This window comes from Leptodactylus fuscus, chromosome 8 (assembly GCF_031893055.1).
Source record: "Leptodactylus fuscus isolate aLepFus1 chromosome 8, aLepFus1.hap2, whole genome shotgun sequence".
Classification (NCBI taxonomy): Eukaryota; Metazoa; Chordata; class Amphibia; order Anura; family Leptodactylidae; genus Leptodactylus; species Leptodactylus fuscus.
Window position 1 is genome coordinate 56,704,356 of NC_134272.1, and position 20,993 is coordinate 56,725,348.

At 40.1% G+C, this 20,993-nt stretch overlaps 1 protein-coding gene across 3 annotated transcripts in view; it reads right to left on the minus strand.

The window, feature by feature from the left end:
• The window catches only part of METTL22 (methyltransferase 22, Kin17 lysine), a 75,235-nt gene that overhangs the window by 27,894 nt on the left and 26,348 nt on the right, over positions 1-20,993 (minus strand). For 2 of the 3 annotated variants that reach the window (XM_075285952.1, XM_075285951.1), the window contains exons 6-7: positions 14,246-14,317; positions 2,949-3,002 (exon numbers count right to left, since the gene is read on the minus strand). In XM_075285952.1, coding sequence (XP_075142053.1) covers positions 2,949-3,002; positions 14,246-14,317 — 126 coding nt within the window. The remainder of the gene's footprint in view (positions 1-2,948; positions 3,003-14,245; positions 14,318-20,993) is intronic. The other variant, XM_075285953.1, reaches the window with a different exon arrangement.

Below are 20,993 nucleotides of genomic sequence, written 5' to 3' on the forward strand. Positions count from 1 at the left end.
TGCTCAGGCTTCAAACAGTTTTGAGCTCTGACCCCTGATTTGCCGATCCTGCTTTTCATTCCATTTACTGTCTGTCTATTTCTCATCCTTTGAGGTTTAGGAGAGTTCAGCATATAGATTAGAGTATTACTATCTTCATTCCAATCTATGAATTGCACAAGTGTCAGTAAATTCATCTGTTTGTCTTTTTTCAATCTCCTGGCCATGCTGATTTATAATGTGCTATGTAGCTGTGACGTCTGCTCTCCCTGCTGTTTGCGCTCCTAGTCATCTCGCTTATTTCCTGGGAACCTTTCGGTTTTATGTGGGTGTAAATGTAATGACTGAGGCAAAGGGGAATAATATTTGAAGCAACAAGAGCATGGAGAATTGAATACACACAAAAAACAAGTGGCTGAAAACAAGGATGAAAGAGAGCAGCACAACATGCATTAAACTGTAACACAATGTGGTCGGGCTTAAAAGGAAAGGGCTACAATCACTCAAAAATAAAAATGTGGCTAGTGTCTAATGAAAAAATAAAAGGTGGTATTTATATAATGATTGAAAGTGGAATTCCCATTATTTTGTTTGTTTGTTTTGTTAGGGTATGTGTGCTGAACATTTTTGTAATATACAGGGTGTCCGGAAAGTAAGTACACAAAATGTAAGGGTGGACTTTAGCCGGTATATGAAGCGTTTTTTTTATTAATGAACATGTGACCAGAAATGCACCGTTGTGGGAGTCCGAGACGTCGGTTTCCTATCCCTCGCTGAGCAATGTGAAAGGAGGAGTGAAGAAGAAAGTGCATGTCAAGTCCGTTGTGTACGCAACGCCTGTGCCAACCTGTGAACAGCTTGTGAGGGCCATGCTATGAGTCTGAACGGTTGCGTCAATTCATCTCCCGGCATTGTAATGTTTGCATTGAGGCAGGCGGCCAGCACTTCGAGCAATTCTAGTAATGAGTAACAGTGATTAAACTGATTTCACATTAAAGCGCTTTCTCTTCTTGGTTTCTCCTTTCACATGGTGCAGCGAAGGATAGGAAACCAAAATCTCGGTCTACCTGCAGCGCCACAACGGTGCATTTCCAGTAAAAAACAAAACAAAAAAAAAACAACCGCTTCATATACACGCTAAAGTCCAGCCTGTCTTTTTTGTGTACTTACTTTCCCGACACCCTGTACTATATTAACCTATCTAACTTCTTTTTTGTAGAAAACAGGCTGTAAAGTGCCCATGAGCAACACTGTAACTAAGCAGGGAGAGTGTATATATGCTTGTACTCAATGCATTATGTAGAGTATGTAGTATGTAGAGCTGAAGCATATATATATATATATATATATATATATATATATACATATACACACACACACACACACACACACACACACTTCAGATGTCTGTACCTCTGGTTTTATTCCACATAAAATGATTCTAATTGCACAAGAAAGCAGAAATTCACTGAGTTTTCATATGCTGCTGAGATTGAATAAAATAATTAGTAATATCATTAGTTAAAAACACACATGAACAGCAGTATATTAAGTTGCCAACTGTGTTCTTAACTAGTGATATCTTAGGTTCTGTTACAGCTAGTACTGGCGTATGAAGGCTGATAATCTCATCGTTCTTGTGAGATCAGAATTATATTTCTGGATGGTATAAAATTGAAGAAACACCTTTGATAAATGCTTCAGCTCTGCACATTCACAACACAAATGTGTATGGACTTCCCCTAGGAAGAGCTCAGTTAAAGTGTTTGCTAGGGAGAATGTTACAGCCTGTTTTATAATAAAAAAGGAAGTTAAATAGGATAATAAAGTATAGTGCAAAAATTTGCAAATAACACTTTAACCCTATCATGAAGCCAAAAAAAACCCTTAATTGTTCTTCTGTTAGGGTAAGTTCACACGATATAATGTTGAGCGTGATCTGGCATGTATACGGCGTGTCAGAGTTTGCGCGCCGTAAAAGATCCCATTGAGTTCAATAGGAGTTAGGAGCGTATATGCCGTGTTATTTTGCACCCGTGATTTTGCGGCTGCGGCTGAACTTACCCTTATAGTAATACAGTATTAACTCTTGTTTTTGCAAGGCAAGTTGTCCACATTGTGGTCCATATGTTAGTGTTTTACCAATATAACATTTATTTTAGAGGTAGAAATGAAATAAAAAATACACAATTATGATGTTTTATTTATTCACTTATTATTTTAACCCAGTTACTTGCTTACCCAAACTAAGCACTTATACATGTGGTAAATATTGTTCCAGACACGGAGATACCAAATATGAGGAGATTATTTAATGCACTGATATTGTGATTTTTATAAATATTTCTAGGAGGAATATTCCAAAAATTGCAAAAATAGACAGGCCCAGCTTTACTAATAGTTGGACAATCATTTATGCTAGTTCTAGAAAAAGATGGCACCAGATTGTTATTTTATGAGGAAAACAAGTAGTTACAAAGGCTAAAATCCCAAGTGTCAAGTCTGCTTTGGGGTCACTACCGCAGACATCCTACAGAAAAAAACAGCCAACAATGGCTGGTTTTCACCAAAATTTTCAGCCACGACTCCTGGGTGGCCGGCCCTGTCTTTGCAAAGGTTAAAAACTACAGCAACAATTGACATGCCGGGTGTTCGAAACCGCCAGTGAGTGTCTCCCGACCTAAGGGTCCATTCACACGGAGTAACGTGCCGCGTGACCTGGCACGTATACGGCGTGTGAGATTTTGAGCGCCGTCAAAGTTCCCATTGATTTCAATGGGAGCCTGGATCGTATACGCCGCGTTATTTTGAGGCCGTGACTTTGACGGCGCTCAAAATCTCACACGCCGTATACGTGCCAGGTCACGCGGCATGTTACTCCCTGTGAACGGACCCTAAAAGAACATTTTAGGAGTGGCAACATAATAACAGTGGGCTATTGTTTTTGGCTATTTGCAAAATAGTTTTACCTGTACATAGTTGATTCTTAAGCCAGTCCAGTTCCTTTACTTTAACTTGGCTACCTGTTTAAAGAGCAAAACCTGAGATTAATTCAATTGTTTTTTTGTTTTTTTTTTACAAAATGGGAGACATGGGCATCTCCAACTAAAACATGAGCAGAACAACATGCAGTCAAATGCGAGAAAGGGATGAAATATCATATACAGCATAAGAGAGCACCATCTGTTATACTAGATTTTCAGCTAAGTAGTACTGCTCATCTTGGACAGTAATCCTACTAATATTATAAATGTGAAAGTTTGTATGTTTGTTACTCTTTCATGCAAAAATGGCTGAACCAATTTGAATGAAATTTGCACGGCTTATACTCGAGTATATACAGCACTTGTTCAATGACCTTGAGAATATAACTATACTATGTACCTTTAATTCTGCTGCAAGTTTATCCTTCGGTGTGGTCAAATATTCTTACTAAATCTGGCAAGTCTAAAGTTGAGGCAAAGTGTTTCACACCTGAAGCATACTAGGAAGACTGACATTGAGATTGCATGTAATACTTGAAGCTGTCAGTACTGCAGTTACAGCAGACACCATTATTCTGCTGTATAGGAATAAATGACACCGTGAATGGATCCCATTAAAGTCATGGATCTGCCACCAAAATGAATTCTTAATGACTAAATATCATTCTTGTATACCTCAAAGCGTACCTCCAGTTATAGAGAACTTTTCATAAATGAATAGTACAGGTGAAAATAAAACTTTGTGATCTTTTTTATTAACAAAATATGTCTTCTCCATTTTTCAGACAGTTGATTTTTACATATTAGTCTATGAAAAGGGGGGAAGGGATAGAAAATACACTCAAATAATTGCTGCTTTTACACACTGCTGTTCTGAACTCTTAACACTACCAGATTTGTAGATAAGAGGCCACTAGTGCACAGAACGAGGCAATAAATCAATTAAGTAGCCAGTAAGAGCAAAATACTCCACCCCTCCTTTCTCCGTAGAGTTCTGTGTGTGATGCTGAATACAGAGATGAATATAATATAAATAAGCAGTCCGAATGAAGATACGGAGAAGGAAACAGATCACCTTGATAAAATTTATCATACATTTTCTTATATTCAAATGCACTATTCCCTTATGAAAAGTTGTTTAGAACTGGAGGTACACATAAACAGGTCTTGAGTTATCACTTTTGGAGAAGCGATAACATTTTCATATGTAAATTAACCTAAGTAGTAATGGCAGATGAGTAGCACGCTGTCCCCTTGCTGATCTCGTCTCCTGGGTATCATTGTCATTTCCCTTGTGATGTCAGGGAGTGAGGGGGCTATGAGAAAGATGTCAGTCATGTCCAGGGGACAGCATGACTAGGAAGAAGCTGTTCCCCACCTACATGACTACTTAGGATAATTTGCATAACACTTTTTCAAACATCTATAACTTAACTTTTCTACAACAGAAAGATTACAGAGGGAAGATAATTACATGATCCTGCAAACCACTTGGCCAATTCTCTTTAAGGAAAAAAAAAAAAAGAATGAGGACTAACTAAGACCCCATGGATGCTAATGAGTGCAAATCGGATGTGAGTCTCAAGCTGCACATATGGGGTTTCAGTACCAAAAATAGATAAGTGGCCCCCAAACCTAATAAGTTCCCATTCAATTCTGATAGTAACCTCAGCTTGTGAACACAGTCTTGAAAGTTAACTTGTCATTTTGAAGCTATAGCCCATTTTACAGGCAGCATGAAGTATGTATGGCTGAGCAGAATGAAATGTAGTTTTGTGGGTAAAAAATTCAGTAAAATTTAAAATTTATTGATCTAAATCTCATCTCATTCTGCTTGGTAGTGCAGTCCGCCTTCCTTTAATAAATTTACATAGAGCGCCATCAGTTACTGATTAGCACCCCCTATTGGACTTCAGAATGAGAAGAGGTTAGGGCTAGTTCACACCAGTGCCCGATCTTTGTTATGCAGGTTTCCGTTTTCTGCCGGCAGAAGATGGAAACCTGCATTCAGTGTCCACCGGTGAGCATCTCCTGCCTGTCCGACTTTGTGTCCGGTTAAAAAAAAACAACGGTTTCACCGTGGAGAGCAGAAGACGCTCACGGGCGGACACTTTTCAAACCCAATCCAATGAATAGGTTTGAAAACTACCTACCAGTTTCAGTCTCCTGTCCAGTTTCTCGGGCAGGAAATGGAAATCTGCATAAGGGCTAGTTCACACGGGGCCTAAGGGGTGGATTTTGACAACGGAATCCAATTCATAATCCGCCCCTTTACAATGGTGGTCTATGGAGACCACTAAGGTTCTTTTTGCTGCTATCGGCAACTGCCGATAGCGGAAATAAAGAAGCGAGCTGCCCTTTCTTCAAGTGGATTCCGTGGCTCGCTGAGCCGCAGCTTCCGCCTGACAGCCGCAATCTCCGGTGTCGGCCCATTCATTCGAGCCGACTCCAGGGTGGGGGAAGCCGCGAGTCAGAATATGGTCAAAACCCGCCCCATCGCCCCCCGTGTGAACGAGCCCTAACGGAGATCGGGCACTGTTCTGAACCTGGCCTTAGATGAATAAATTACAGGTTATACAAAAAATTTACTATATATATAAAAAAAAACAAAAAACTATGTATCTGTTCAGCTGCCCAGCTTTACAACTTGCTGAATGGACTGCTTTTTCAATTTGATACAGTAGGTTCCCTTTAAATGCTACCTTAAGGGTGAGGTCCCACATTGTAGAAATGCAACTTTTATTATTGCATATTTTATAACTATTTAAATTTTTTTTGAAGCCACAGCTCTAAAAAACGCAGAAAAATTTGCAACAACAACAAAAAAAAAAAAAGCTGCTTTTCAGAAAATGTGGGAAGTCTGGCAAGAGAACCCAGCATATCCACTCAGGCCTGCAAATAAATAGGATGAATCGGAGCTTCCGTTTCTGAGTTATCACTGTTTATGATAATAGGTAAATGCATTCTTTGGAGCAATAACAGTGTTGCTGCACTAAACAGCGCATCCATCTGCAATGGAGTCACCAAATCACAATGGGAAAACACCTTTTGATTCATGTGACCTTAATGTATTGTAGGGAAGGTAGCTCAGTAGAAGCAGTGGTGCAGTCTAGACAGGGACACAAAAACATGCAGTAAAACTGGTTTACGTACTTACAAAAAACAGAAAAAAAAAAAAATAAACCTTTACTTCAGGCACAAATAAGCAAAACAAAATACAGCCTTAATTTCAGGCAAAAATAAAATAAATTCCTGCTCGTTCGAGCGACTAACTAAACAAAGTTATAACCTCAATATGTGTGTGGCTTACTACAAGCCACACAAAAAACACAAACACAAACTGGTCTCATTGGACTCCGGGTTACAAGACAGACCCAGCCACCTCCTCACTTCCTGGATCTGCCCTGAAGTACAGGTTCTGCAACTTTTTATGGACCAGTGATGAGGCTATGACCCACACCGGACCACACAAAAGTCCGGAATCTGGGGCTGATATAGTGGGACTCCAGCACCTTGCCATTCACTTTCTCACAGTATCTATATGTGGGGATGAATTTTATGCAGGGTTCTAGAGACAGACTCCCTTTATAAAAAAAATAAAAGAAAATAAAAAATTATTCGTAGATTATTTAAAAGCAAATTTTTTGAAGATAAACGGTGTCACCCTTAAAGCTTTTTAGAATTGTGTACTGTTTATTCTGCTATTACGGATAATAACTTGTACAGTGTAGCACAAATATTCAGAGATTACATTTTATATTACCACAGACCCTAAGAAAAAGAGCTCATAAAATGAGCAGTAAGCCATTTCGAGTCATTTTAATAAAGGTTTCCCTCTCTCTGCACAAAATGTAATAAAAGCTGTTGTTAGTACCTAGTCATGTTATTCCAGAGGCTCTGGACTTCACAGGAGAGTGATCCAGAAACAAGACTATGCTTTAATATTCCCCGTGAAATCGTAATAAATCATATGAACATGATTTTCCACACTAATATTCCTAAGGTGTGAAACCGATCAGCGTGTACTGAAGGGCTTCTGTTCATGAAGGTCCTTGGATACAAATGATGATGTAAAATACATAGGGGTGTGTGCCTTGGCATGTGTCATTAACAGATGGTAGGATATGCTGATTTACATATAAACCAATAATGCCAACTGTCCCTGCTAGCCTCGGTCAGTGAAGCGTCAGACTATTTGGACAGCTTTTACATTTTCTTTTTGCATTAAAAAAAAGAGGTTGTTGGTGAGTAGGCATAGGGAGTCTCCTAGTCTAGGCAAAGTATTCATAGATTAGTTATTATCCTGAAAAAAGCAAGCAGTCTTTGTAGTGGAGGTATCTACCCCAGGGTGTACGCAAAGGTTCTTGGGTCCTGGTGCCCTAATTCAACTTGGGCCTCCATGCGCAACGTATCTTGAGATGCTTCCCAAGATAACGATATGCAGTACATCTGACGCTGGGTTCACACCAGCGTTCGGCACTCCTTATTAGGTTTCCGTCTACTGCCGGCAGAAGACGGAAACCTGTCATGCCGAGTCTGGCCGTGAGCGCCGATGAGTGTTTTATGCTCTCCGCGGCGAAACCGTTTTTTTTTTTTTTTTTTAAACCGGACAGAATACAGCATGTCCGACTCTGTGTCCGTAAAAAAAAAAAAAAAAAAAAAAAAAAAAAACCACTGTTTCACCGCGGAGAGCATAAAACGCTCACCGGAGCTCACGACCGGACACTTTTCAAACCCATTCAAATGAATGGGTTGGAAGGATGCCGCCAGGTTTCCGTCTCCTGCCATGTTTTGTGCAGGAAACGGAAACCTGCAGAACAGAGTACGGGAGCAGTTGTGAATGAACCCTTTGCAATTTTTACATTTCATTCATCATTCCCATCTCCAGTCAGTGTCCCCCAAATAGTAATCAATCATTCTCCTTTCTGTACCACAGCCTCCCCTACAAATCCCTCCTTGACCACATCCTGCTAACCAACTCATATTTTACAATGAAAAGATGAATGTTCTCCTCTCTCCCAGTAAATGGCCGTATATTATAAGACTCATTCGAGCTCAGCAGAGGGCAGGAGTGGGCGATCAAAAGAAACCAGAGAGGAGATGAAAGAAGTTTATCCAGCCAAGAATATTAGCGGTGACCAGTTGCAACCACTGCAACTCTTTTTAGATATGCAAGTCAACTACCTTATAGTCAATGTCTGACCCTCTAACAGGTCTTGTAACACCACCACCACCATATCATGGCTAATCTTCTTATTTAAAAAAAAAACCCAACAAGGTGGCCCACAAATCTATCCACTTACTATATACCATTTCTGGGGGTTATCATAATAGGGAACTCCGCTTCTGCACTCCCTTTCACCCCATCCATCTCTCCAGGCTACACAGGAACACAGCACCATTTTACGCTCATGCATCCACACAAAGCGTCCATCACTCACCACTTACGGTATGACGAGACACCCGTATGCCAATACCATGTAAACCAACACACAACAAGTTTTAGGTTTAAAATATGTATTTCTAAAAAAGGTACAGTACATTACAATAAAATATGGAATAACACAAAGACAAATACATGGAAACAATGTAAAATAAAAAGGAATATCAAGAAACAGATCTGGATCTGCAATGGTTCGGAATCCTGGCTGTAGCACTAATTGAATTAACATTAGCCTGCCCATAACTCTTATGATACCAATTACACAGGACTTCTTAAATTGCACATTTTAATTACACAGGAAATCTATCACAGACATTACACAAAGGCCATCTCCGAACTACACCCAGGAATAAAAAACACAATATAACTACATAGTCCAGTTACATTAATGTGACCACCTGTCAAAATCCAGAATAACCAGAGCAGACCGATGCGAGCCATGCAGGAAGAGAGGGGATGTTGTGATGATGTTCATTGGGATGTTGAGCCATGCCAACTCCAGTGCCGTGGCCAGCTGCGCTAGGTTATGCGGTTGAGCATCCATGGCACGAACAACCCGATGGAGGTGGCCCCACAGATTCTCGATTGGGTTCAAGTCCGGGGAATTTGCTGGCCAAGGGAGTACAGTAAACTCATCCTAGTGCTCCTCCAACCACACGCACGTACATTGTGAGCTTTATGACACAATGCATTGTCCAGCTGATAGATGCCATCATCCTGAGGAAAAACATTTTGCATGTAGGAGTGAACATGGTCCGCAAGGATAGATGCATACTTGTGTTGATCCATCATACCTTCCACAATAATGAGTGCACCCAGATGGCTGATGACACGTGCCTTCTGCGATTGGTTATTTAACGTTGACGTCAAAGGCGGTGGTCACATTAATATGACTGAACTGTGTATAAAGACAATTCCTACATAGATAACTCACACTGAAATATCTATATTTCATCACACCATAGTCATTTTGCTTGGCCTGTTAAATGGTCACACCGACTATAGGGTAACCCACTTCCACTAAGTGACGCTACAGGGACAGCTTTTTTGTAAGTGAAGAAAGCTAATTTGCAGCCTAGTCGAGCACTAGTAGTATATTTCTTGCTTTTTGATGAATTTAACTGTAAAAGGAGTTGATGACAAAGGGATAAGGATGGTGAACCCTTGTATGGCGCGGTACACTGGTGATATATGCAACTGCTAAGAATTCCAGAATCAAGTACAAGAACTAACCATCTACTCAACTAGATAGCAACATGTTGAATAATTTTATAATATTTATGGACTATTGTCTAAAACTGTAATAAGCTGACAGTCATCACTCTTCTCACCAGTTATAGTAAAAGGATAGAAACACAACGGAGGCATAACGTCTTAAACTTCTAAAAGATACAAACTATAACCTGCTGGCGGTGCCATCTATTATTTGTGCTGTACTAAAAAAAAGAAAAAGTAAAGCCCGTGTGGCTCATTTGCCGTAAGCAGATCGAACTTAAGCCCTCAGATTAAGCAAAAGGTCATTCGGCAGAGACGGTCTCAAGGAGCGGCCTAGTACACCAGCAGATGCATTATTTCAGAAAGGTTAAAAGTGATAGATTAACAAACACGTCTGAAATATTTTCTTTTCTCAAACACACTAAGCAAAAACGGTTAATTCTTCTATTATTTAGCACAATTACACATCGAGAAGTTCCGTACACTCTGAACCACATTATTATTTGGTGTTTACATGTGGCAAAAAGAATGCAGAGTATTCAGCGGCTGATTATTTCTATTCATCTAAATGGGGTTTCTTTGTAACCATTTACACGGATTTCTGCAGATTCTATTCAATGAGACATTTGCTAAAAATTCAGAAAAAAAAAATCTGATACTTGAGAATACAGCCAAACGGATCCTTTGATGGGTTGATCACTCAGCGGTCTACATTTTGTTTTGATAACATTAATTGCAGGGGTTTAACCCCTTAAAAGCCACGGTCAATAAAGAATGAACCAAGGTTTTTTTTTTTGTTCTTTTTAAATGTAGATTGTGAGCCCCACATAGAGCTCACAATGTACATTTTTCCCTATCAGTATGTCTTTGTAATATGGGATGGAAATCCATGCAAACACAGGGAGAACATACAAACTCCTTGCAGATTGCTTTTTGCCCTTGGCGGGATTTGAACACCAGGACTCCAGCACTGCAAGGCTGCAGTGCTAACCACTGAGCCACCGTGTGGCCCACGAGAATGAACCAAGGTTTTGTACTCATAGCACTGAGCTACGAGTAAGGGACTCATGCCTCGAAACGCATAAGCAAGTTTCTATATGGCGTTTTTTTTGTCTGTCTTTTTGGGTCCTTGTGAATTTGCACTTATTCCTTCAGATTTTTCCCCCTTGTGCTCATATGGGATATGTACTTGATGTTTTGATTTTATACATTAAAAATTTTATTTTCGAGTTTTCATATTGCTAGATACATTTTTTTTTTTTATTTAGAAAAAAAAACAAACAGTATATACTCACCATTCACCGAGGGAATCCGTGGACAGTCTCTGTTCAGGTCCCCAGTCTTTCTGACCTTTGGCCCACAGCAGCAAGTCAGCCAATCAGTGACTGAGCAGTTATACTCTATTCATATGGAACATCAGTGCTCAGCCAGCGATCGTCTGACTCACTTGTGCACAGGAAAATCTGAATGAGGACTGTCCGCTGGACCTTTCAGCCGCCGCACATTCAACCTGCTCCCAATCATTTCAATGGGAATGCTGGAGATAGGCAAGTGCTGTACTTTGGCTATCTCCTGCGCTCCTACTGAAGTGAATGGGAGTGCCAACCACCACCACTCCTACCCACATTCAGCCTGGCTGTGCTCAGATTGAGTATGGAGCAGGACAAAGGTCCTACAGACCTTACTTCATCAGACAACCCTTAAGGTCTGAATTCAGAAGTCACATGGGTATGTAGCTGCCAGACCCTTTGGGATCTTAACCACCTAGTAACATGGCAACAAAAACTTGAAGAAAAGGAGAGTGGTCTATGATAGTGTTATGCAGAGAGGTGAAATGAGGCAGTAGGGTGTAGGGTAGTAGGTTTTTATAACGTATGTAATACTTAATGGAGGTTGCATCTGGGCCCACGCTTTCTTATTATGATATAGAATATAGCATGTGATATAGAATTTACCTACTGTATATACTCGAATAGAAGCCGAATTTTTAAGCACAGTTTTTGTGCTGAAAAAGCCCCCCTCGGCTTATATTTGAGTCAAACAAAAAATAAATTATTATTATTATAATTTTTATTTTATTTTATTTTTTTTTTTTGGGGGGGGGGGGGTCTATGACCAGCCGCAATAGTATTGTATAGAATCTCCCGTAAAATAGTGAAAAGAAAAAAAAAGAAGCTTTAAAAATATAATAAAGAATAAAATAAATAAAAGTTCTAAATCCCTCCTTTCCCTAGAATACATATAAAAGTAGAAAATGACTGTGAGACACATACACATTAGGTATCCCTGTGTCTGACAGTGCCCGGTCTACTGAATATAGGGGATCTGCAGTGCTCCTGTTCCGTCAGGAAGGGGTTAATAGAAGCACTGCAGATACCCTATATTCAGCCAGACTGAATTCCAAGTGGGGGAAAAAAAAAAACAAAAAAAACCCCACAGTCCTCAAGCTCAGGGAAGGGGCAGACAGAGAACCAAAACCCCCCTCCCCTTTCCCAGCAACTACTGCATCCAAAAACCATTTTAATTTTTGAAATTTTCCAGTAGCTGCTACATTCCCCCTAGGCTTATACTCGAATCAATACGTTTTCCCAGTTTTTTGTGGTAAAATTAGGGAGGTCGGCTTATACTCGAGTATATACGGTAATACCTCTTGAGTAAAGTATTGTGTCTTCTTTTGTAAGACAAGGTAACAAAATGCTGTCTAAAAAGGCAGCAAATGAAGTCTGTAATGTACTGGAGAAAGGCGGTATAGATTGACCCTGGTGTCGATGATAAACATCAGTGTAGAATGTCTGCAAGATATAAGGAAAATCTTCCATCCGAGGAAAGGGTCCCAGAGCCCATAACAATCTCAGAGATAAATGACTTCTCACATCGCTTTTTAATAATAGAAAACATAATCTTGTTTCCTCTTTCCCTTTGGGCGCAGTATTTATATCTGGATAAGAGTAGTGTTTTTACCAATTTGATACGTAGTAGGTTTTTAACTTTGATTCTGAGTAAGGGCAGTCCTTCGATGTCAGCAATAGCTTTAGATTTTTTGTGTATTGCTTTGAATAGTCTTGTTTATTTGCCAGCTCTATTGACCCTTTGGAACATCCCGCACCAAAAGTGTCAGTATCATACTGTAACATACTGCTATCAATGCGTCTTTGTATTTCTGGGATATCAGTAAGGAACAATCCACTGTGCTTGATCAGAATTCGGGGCATATGCCTTAGCAATGGAGAACAGTGAATTACTAATAAGACATTTCCTTCACTCCAAAAGGAGTATAAAAGGAAAGGTTTTTATTAATGAATAACTTACTCCTCTACTAGTGGAGGAAGACTATGGGCATCAGCAGTATTATTATGTTTATTATGCTTGAAATAGGTTTCTTGTAGCAGTGCCATAGAAGCTTTCTCCGCTTCAATTGATACATGAAATTATCTTAGATATATTTGCTGTACAGGGTAGACAATAGATCAGTAGCTATAGTGTTCAGTATGAAGAAATACAAAAAAACAAAAAAACAAAAAACAAACCTTATTATGATCTGCCCCTGATGTGGCTTTTTAAAAGGGATGTGGATTTAAAAAGAGGCATGACGTAAAAAAAAAACAAAAAAACATCATTAATAGTAGAGATGAGCAAACCCTTGAATCGATTATCGAACCCTATTATAGTCTATGGGGGGAAAATGCTCGTTTCAGGGGTAGGCAACGTTTGATCAAATTATACTTACCAAGTCCACGAGTGAGGGTCGGGCTGGATCCTCTGAGCAGTCTTCTCCCTGAGCAGCGTCCCCGCGGCATCTTCCGGTTCTTCATTCACTCTGCCAGGCATCGGACCTGGGCAGAGCCAACTGTGCATGCCCACACTACAAGCGGACATGCGCAGTCGGCTCTGCCCAGGCCCGATGCCTGGCAGAGCGAATGAAGAGCCGGAAGACGCCGCGGGGAAGCTGCACGGAGAAGACTTCTAAAGGTAGGAGAAGAACCAGCGTTGATTGGCCGACTGTATAGCATTCGGCCAATCAATGCTGGTTCTGCATCGAACTTTTACATTCGAACAGCGAGTGGTACTCGATCGAGTACGAGTATTTCGAATACCGTAGTATTCCATCGAATACCTACTCGATCGAATACTACTCGCTCATCTCTAATTAATAGTAATCAAGATAGAATGAATGCCCCTTCAGTCAGCCAGCCCTACTATATACTGTAGTTGAGCTGTATATGCGTGCATAGCCTATATGTCTGCCCTTATCCAGAGCAGCATTGTTATTCTAGATGAAGCTGCTCATCACACCAGTAAAATTATATCCCTACTATCTAATACAAAGCAATATCCTGCTGGCCTTAGACGCTATCTAGAATTTAGTGACTTTCCAAGGACTACCTTCTGGCCATAACATACATCTGGATTATTAGTAATCAATTATCAATACTGAATCTAATTTACCAAAAAGAAATGCAAATAAACATCTTCTCCAGACTATATAAACCCTAAACTGACAAGATGCGTCTACAAAGTCCAAAAAATATTATTAACCGGAATATAATTAATTTAATATTAATAGATGAATAAATCATTATGTACTTGACATCACACAAAAAGGGAATAGAGAACACAATACAACCTGCTGTTTTACTGAGACCTTTGTTTAGGGATACATTCCTCTCGCACATATCTAGGAGATCTTCACCAACATCTAAAAGAGAGGAACAAACAACATTTTTCATTACCCTGAAAAGAATCATTAATCGGCATGGTACAGTCTGTATAGTTAGTGCAGGGCAGTCAGAGGAGACCCCCCCCCTCCATTCTGCTGATGGAGGAACTCAAAGGTGTAACCCCACCCATCAGAAACATCATTAGAATATAAGTAATCCCACCCCACCTCCCCATATAGCGGCCACCAACTAAGAGGAAGACGAGACTCCACGGACTGTTATACCCCAAATCAACCCCCCCCCACACACTTTACTAGCTTTGCCAATGCCAAATATCTATTCAGACGTGCCAATAAAGCCTGTTTGATTTGATTTGAATCTAAAGTAGGGTTTCTTTTTATGGCAACGTAGATTTTTATTAGAATTTTTCAAACAACAATACATACATAGGACTTTCAATGTAGCAGAAGGAGAATACAGGCAATAAATACAACAGTGTCCATTCAACAAATATACAAAGTATAAAGTGACCAGTCTAAAAAAGCAACAACCATAAAAAAATTGAACACTGAATATAATCAAAAACAAATAAAAATTCTACTATGGTATTGTGAGTTATATGTCTTAGGCCCGATTCACATCTGCATTTGGGCCATTCCATTCCCTTCGCCACATGACAAATGAGGAGAGAAAAGTTCTGCAAGTAGCATGTTTATCTCTGCATCTTTTGTGAGGAAACCACACGGACCCCATTATAGTCTATGGGGTCCACAGCTTTCCTAAAGTAACCACTTTTTCCTGTAAAAAGAACCGCAACTGTTTTGGAAATCGCAGCGTGTCCGTGCTGCGATTTTTTCCACAAAGTGGGCATGGGATTTGCATGAATCCCATCCACTCTGCAAGTACTGTAAAACGCTGCAATTTATCCTGCAGCGTTTTTGTCGCGGGCAAATCGTGGTGTTTCCGGCCCGTGGGGCCCCGGCCTTAAATTGGCTTCCTGTAAAAAGAAGCCATCAGTATACTTTTGCCATGTGGAAGGAAACCAGAGTACCTAGACCTGCAAACCTGGGGTGAACATGTATATATTGCCCCGGTCAGCATCGACCCCAGCGCTGCAAGGCAACAAGGCTAACCACTGATCCACCGCACTTCTCATTGAGCATCTATAATGCCAAAATTTATAGCCCCAGCAAAAAGAGCAAGATATTATTCAGGCTCTAGGATTAAACAAAATACAGGTTTGCATCCCAACAAGAAAAATGCAAGGATACCTTCCCAAAATTTCTTTGTTGGTTGTATAAAGTCTAAACGTAATGGCTTCTGCTACGCCTAACGAAAAAGATCCTAACATAATTCCAGTGGGGAGATATTCATTTTCCAATCTCCTCCCAAATCTATCCTCATTTTTATAGCTCCTGATGCTTCAGGATTTTCCTTATAAATAAATAATAACAGTAATATCATGGCATATGCTCTAATAAACTACAAAGGAAAGAGAACACCGTACATCTAGTTAAAATTCCTTGCATGGATTGAATAGTTGCTGTAGGAAATTCATAAAGTGAATTGTATTATCATACATTATTCGTAACCGTTCATAAGAATTTATTACATAAAGGATATGTAGCACTACATATTAGTGCACAGGATAGACCATTTTGTAAACAGGCCTAAAAACAAACAAGCAAAAAAATCCTGGTTGAAACCACTTTAAAGATAATAGGGAAGGGGGGGGGGGGGTATAAGAATCTCATTATGTAGTTATTACACCTGCCTGTTTTTATCCTTCTGGTCTATCTCGGAATATAAAAACTGAAGTGTTCTATGATGGAGACAAACAGAGCTCAAGAGATCCCATTGACTATAATGGGATCCATCAGATGTCCGTCTTTTTTTAACAGAAATGGCTGGAAGAAAAAGTCGGGTTTAGGGGACATTCACGCTACCGTTGGGGTCTGCTCAGTAGTGTTCCTGGCTTCAAGATTTTAGCAACAGACACTAACTGGTCTATTTGAAATTTCCATTCATTTCAATTGGATTTTAATCTTGTGTCCTTTAGTGCCCGGTTTACAATAATGTCTGTTTTTTCAAGCGGACAAAAAAAATCCTACATGCAGGACTTTTCTGTCCATTTGAAAAAAAGGACAGTGAGTGTCCATTTTTTTTTTTTTTTTTATATAACATTGAGATCTATAAGCAACGGACATATAATGGACAGTAACTGATAGCCGTTAGAGATGAGCGAACAGTAAAATGTCCGAGGTTCAATATTCGTTTCGAGTAACCCCTCAATATTCGACTACTCGAATCGAATATCGAATCCTATTATACTCTATGGGGGGAAAATGCTCGTATCAGGGGTAGGCAACATTCGATCAAATTACACTCACCAAGTCCACGAGTGAGGGTCGGGCTGGATCCTCCGACAAGTCTTCTCCGTGCAGCGTCCCCGCGGCGTCCTCCGGCTCTGAATTCACTCTGCCAGGCATCGGGCCTGGGCAGAGCCGACTGTGCATGCCCGCACTACAAGTGGGCATGCGCAGTCGGCTCTACCCAGGCCGATGCCTGGAAGAGTGAATTCAGAGCCGGAAGACGCTGCGGGGAAGCTGCACAGAGAAGACTTCTAAAGGTAGGAGAAGAACCAGCGTTGATTGGCCGACTGTATAGCATTCCGCCAATCAATGTTGGTTCTGCATCAAACTTTTCCATTTGAATAGCGAGTGGTACTCGATCGAGTACAAGTGTTTCGAATACCGTAGTATTCGATCAAAAACCTACTCGATTGACCTACTCAAAAACCTACTCAGTGTCCGATTTATTTTTTTAAACGGATACCTTCTGAGCGGACACCAACGGTAGTGTGAACCCTACCTTATAGGACTTTTTCATCTGGCGATTTCTGACCGATCTGCACCAGGTTCTCACAACAGAGACTCTTGCACAGCTGTGAACCCAACCTTAACAGGAATGAAAAGTTATGCCGGTCAAGTGATCATCCCACAGCTACACAGATTGTTTGCACTGTCTAAAGGATTGGTTCATCTGCCCCATGTACCAAGCTGCAGCCAAAAAACGCTGTGGAAAAGACTGCAGCAGAATGTTACAGCTGACCCTTGCTGCAGACAGTGTATCCACTGCTCCATTGATGGCACTTTGTGTTACGTTCATAGTTCCAGCAAAAATCTAAATGTATAGCATTTTGCAACAAGTGGTTAAGAAGCCAGTTATGGGCTGACACCAAATGTACCTTATGTATCCTTAACCACTAGAATTGAGCAGAATGAATGACAGCAAGCAGAGATCTAGAAAACTGTGAGGAATTGATACAAAAAAGTATATTGGAAAATTGTACAACCTTTCATTATACAAACAATAATACTTATCTCTCAATATTGGTTTGAAAGTGGCCAACCCATTTAATACCCTGGCAAAGGACCTAGAACTACGTTGCAGAATTGCAGCTTTCTTTGTTGCAGATTTTCCGGTGGTTTTTGAGCCACATCCAGGAGTGGATAGAAAATTGGGAATACAAGCACTTTCTATACATTTCCAAGTCCATTTGTAGCCATTCTAGGCGTTGACTCAATAAAAACCGCAGCAAAAAGAAAGTGCATTTTCGCAACGTGGAGCCTCAGCATGTCAGATTTTTACATTGCTTTGTATTACAAGGGTTCTTAGAAAATATAATGATCAGATGTAATATATGGGGTAATCCAGCAGTAACTGTTCATTTATCCTGTACTGATGCTACATGGGAAGCGAAGTGTTATATGACTTCCACTAAAAGCAATAAACTGTCCCTTTAGGGCTGACTGCTCTTTGCTCCAGAAGAGAGAATATCCTCTGTTAAATCCTAATCTGGATCTAGGAACAGCACAAAGAATAAGTAAAGATGATGTTCTCTTGTGCAATACACATTGTCAAAGCGATCTGTAGTATTTACTTTATGGAGTGAATATTTTTTTTGTATTTTTCATTACTTTCCTTTAGGTATTTGTAAATAACATACACTGTTATTTTCAATTTTTTACTTTACAATTTTTTTCTATTTTTGTTCTTATTTTTACACTTTGTAACGTTATCGGTGACATCACCGCTTGCATATATCCTCAACATACTCAGGCTATATTCACATCTGCACAAACAGAGACTCTGTCAGGCTGAGGCCCCACGTTGCGGAAACAAAACTTTGTTGCAGATTCTGCTGCATTTTTTCAAGCCAAAGCTAGGAATGGATTGAGCAGACGGTAGAATTAATAATAATAGTAATAAATTTTATTTATATAGCGCCAACATATTCTGCAGCACTGTACAATTTGTAGGGTTCAAATATAGACAGAAAGATACATAAAGAAAGTCATTTCACACAGTGGGACTGAGAATTAAAAGTACTTCATATTCCTTCCTAAGGCTCCACATTGCAGAAACCCAGCTTTTTCTTTCGTTGCAGATTTTGTTGTGGTTTTTTGAGCCAAAGCCAGGAGTGGATTGAGCAGAAGAGAGAAGTATAAGAACTTCCTATATATTTCCCATTCCTATTGTAGCTGTTCCTAGGTTTGGCTCAAAAAAACACAGCAAAATCTACAACAAAAGAAGCTGTGTTTCTGCAACGTAGGGCCTCAGCCTAAGGTTTGGGTCAAAAAATGCAGCAAAATCTGCAACAAAAAAAAGCTGTGATCCGCAATATAGGGCCTCAACCTTAGGGTCCATTCACACAGGGGAAAATGGTGAGGAATTTGGTGTGGAATTTCAGCGCTGAAAAAAAAAAAAAAAAAAAAAAAAAAAAAAAAAAAAAAAAGGCCCCCATTGACTTCAATGGGTTCCTTTTTTTCTGCTAGCAGAAGAAGGAACCCATTGAAGTCAATGTAAGGCTTTTTTTTTCAGTGTTGAAATTCCACACCAAATTCCTCACCATTTTCTGTCATGTGAATGGACCCTCAGAGTGTTTGCTTGAAAAATGTCAGAGGAAAAAGTCCTGTATGGAAGGCGATGCTAGTGAGAACCTAGTGTTATTCTACTTCCGCTAAGTGAGCTATTGATGCAATGGATGTCCTCGTTGTCTATAGTTAAGGAATATACACCGGTTATACATCATACCGTATCTCCAAGGTGAGACATGGGTAGTCTTCTCCCGCCTTAGTGATCTGCAGTAATACCTTGAGAAATAGTTTAACTAGCAGATAAGTACTTTCAATTTCCCCTGTGAAGAGATTTTATTTTTTAGCAATTATTGTCTGCCTACAGCAAGATGTGAAACTATTCTTCCTTGTTTATGGGGATAATGTCTATCCTTATGGAGAGACCACCTATTAGGTGTGTAGAGACTTATACAGCCATAGTTACTCCACTGCAAGGGATTATGGGAGGAATATGCAAATCTGTCCCCCAAGATGTACCAAGTCAGTTCTCTCTACGCTGCGCTGACGAGGTCCAACCAGACCGAAATGGCCATCCGTAGCTGAGAAATGGTCTTGGTATAAAACCCACATTATGCAGTAAAGGCTTCTGGGAAAGTCGGGCATGATGTTTAGGAAGATTCCTATAGAGGGCAGCATAACAGAGGCACTGTCTCCCTATTTACATCTTGGGAGACAAATTTGCATATTCCTCCCATATTCTTCCTTGTGTGTTAGAGGGCGGCAATTTACTGTTTGGATTTAACCCTTCCATATGTACTTATATCTCTTTCCAAAGTCAATCAAGAAATGACATCGACTCATCAAGACGTTCTGCCTATACACTGCAATGCTGAAACGCAATTAAGAATCAGAAGCCATGTTTTATTTCTCTACTACCACATTATTAGGAGAGAAGATTCTTTAATCTTGCGAGTCCGTGACCTGACAACAGTTTTTCACAGGAACCCTTAATATGTTGCCTATCCCCACTGAGCCAGAGCTCCTAAGCCATCCATCACAGCCGGATAATTAATGGATAAGTGAAGGTTTTGTGACTTAAGGCTCACATTCACTTTTATCATGTTTTTCTAATAAAAGGAGCCATAATCAGCTATCCATGCACTAACAGCCAGCAAATAAAAAGACAAAAAGTGGAATAAAATGTAGCTTTAAAGGATACAGTGTTACATACTACAAAAGAAATAGATCAAATCTAACCCATGCTAACAAGGGAGAATAATCGTATTTTGAGGTTTTGATTATTTTAATATATATACAGTGTATATGTGTGTTTAATAATATTTTACAATATTAGTTTGAAGCCGCACAGATATCAGAAAAGAGAAGGCAGAGAGAGTCGACTACTTATTACTGTAGTGTGATCTGTGAGGGAAGGTTCACATCTGCGCCCCGGTCTCCGCTTTCAGGTTTCTGTCTCCTGTCAGCAGAAGACGGAAACCCACAAAGAGGAGACTGGGCGCAGATGTGGAATAAGCTTGTGGAGATGGTAACATTGACTGATCTATTATTCTTTAAGTTTTTCCTGTATCTACTTTTCCATGAAGATTTCAATAAATGTCCAGGTGTTTCTAAGAAGCTGTAAGTTCCTCTAAGTAAGCCTTCTGGGTCAGAAGTGGGTATAAATTACATCATCACCTAAGTATACCATATTTGGTACATCTTACGTTGGGTTCACACCAGCATTCGGCACGCCGTTCTCAGGTTTCCGGCTTCTGCATGCAGAAGACGGAAACCTGTCATGCCGAATCTGGCCGTGAGCGCCGGTGAGCGTTTTATACTCTCTGTGGTAAAACCG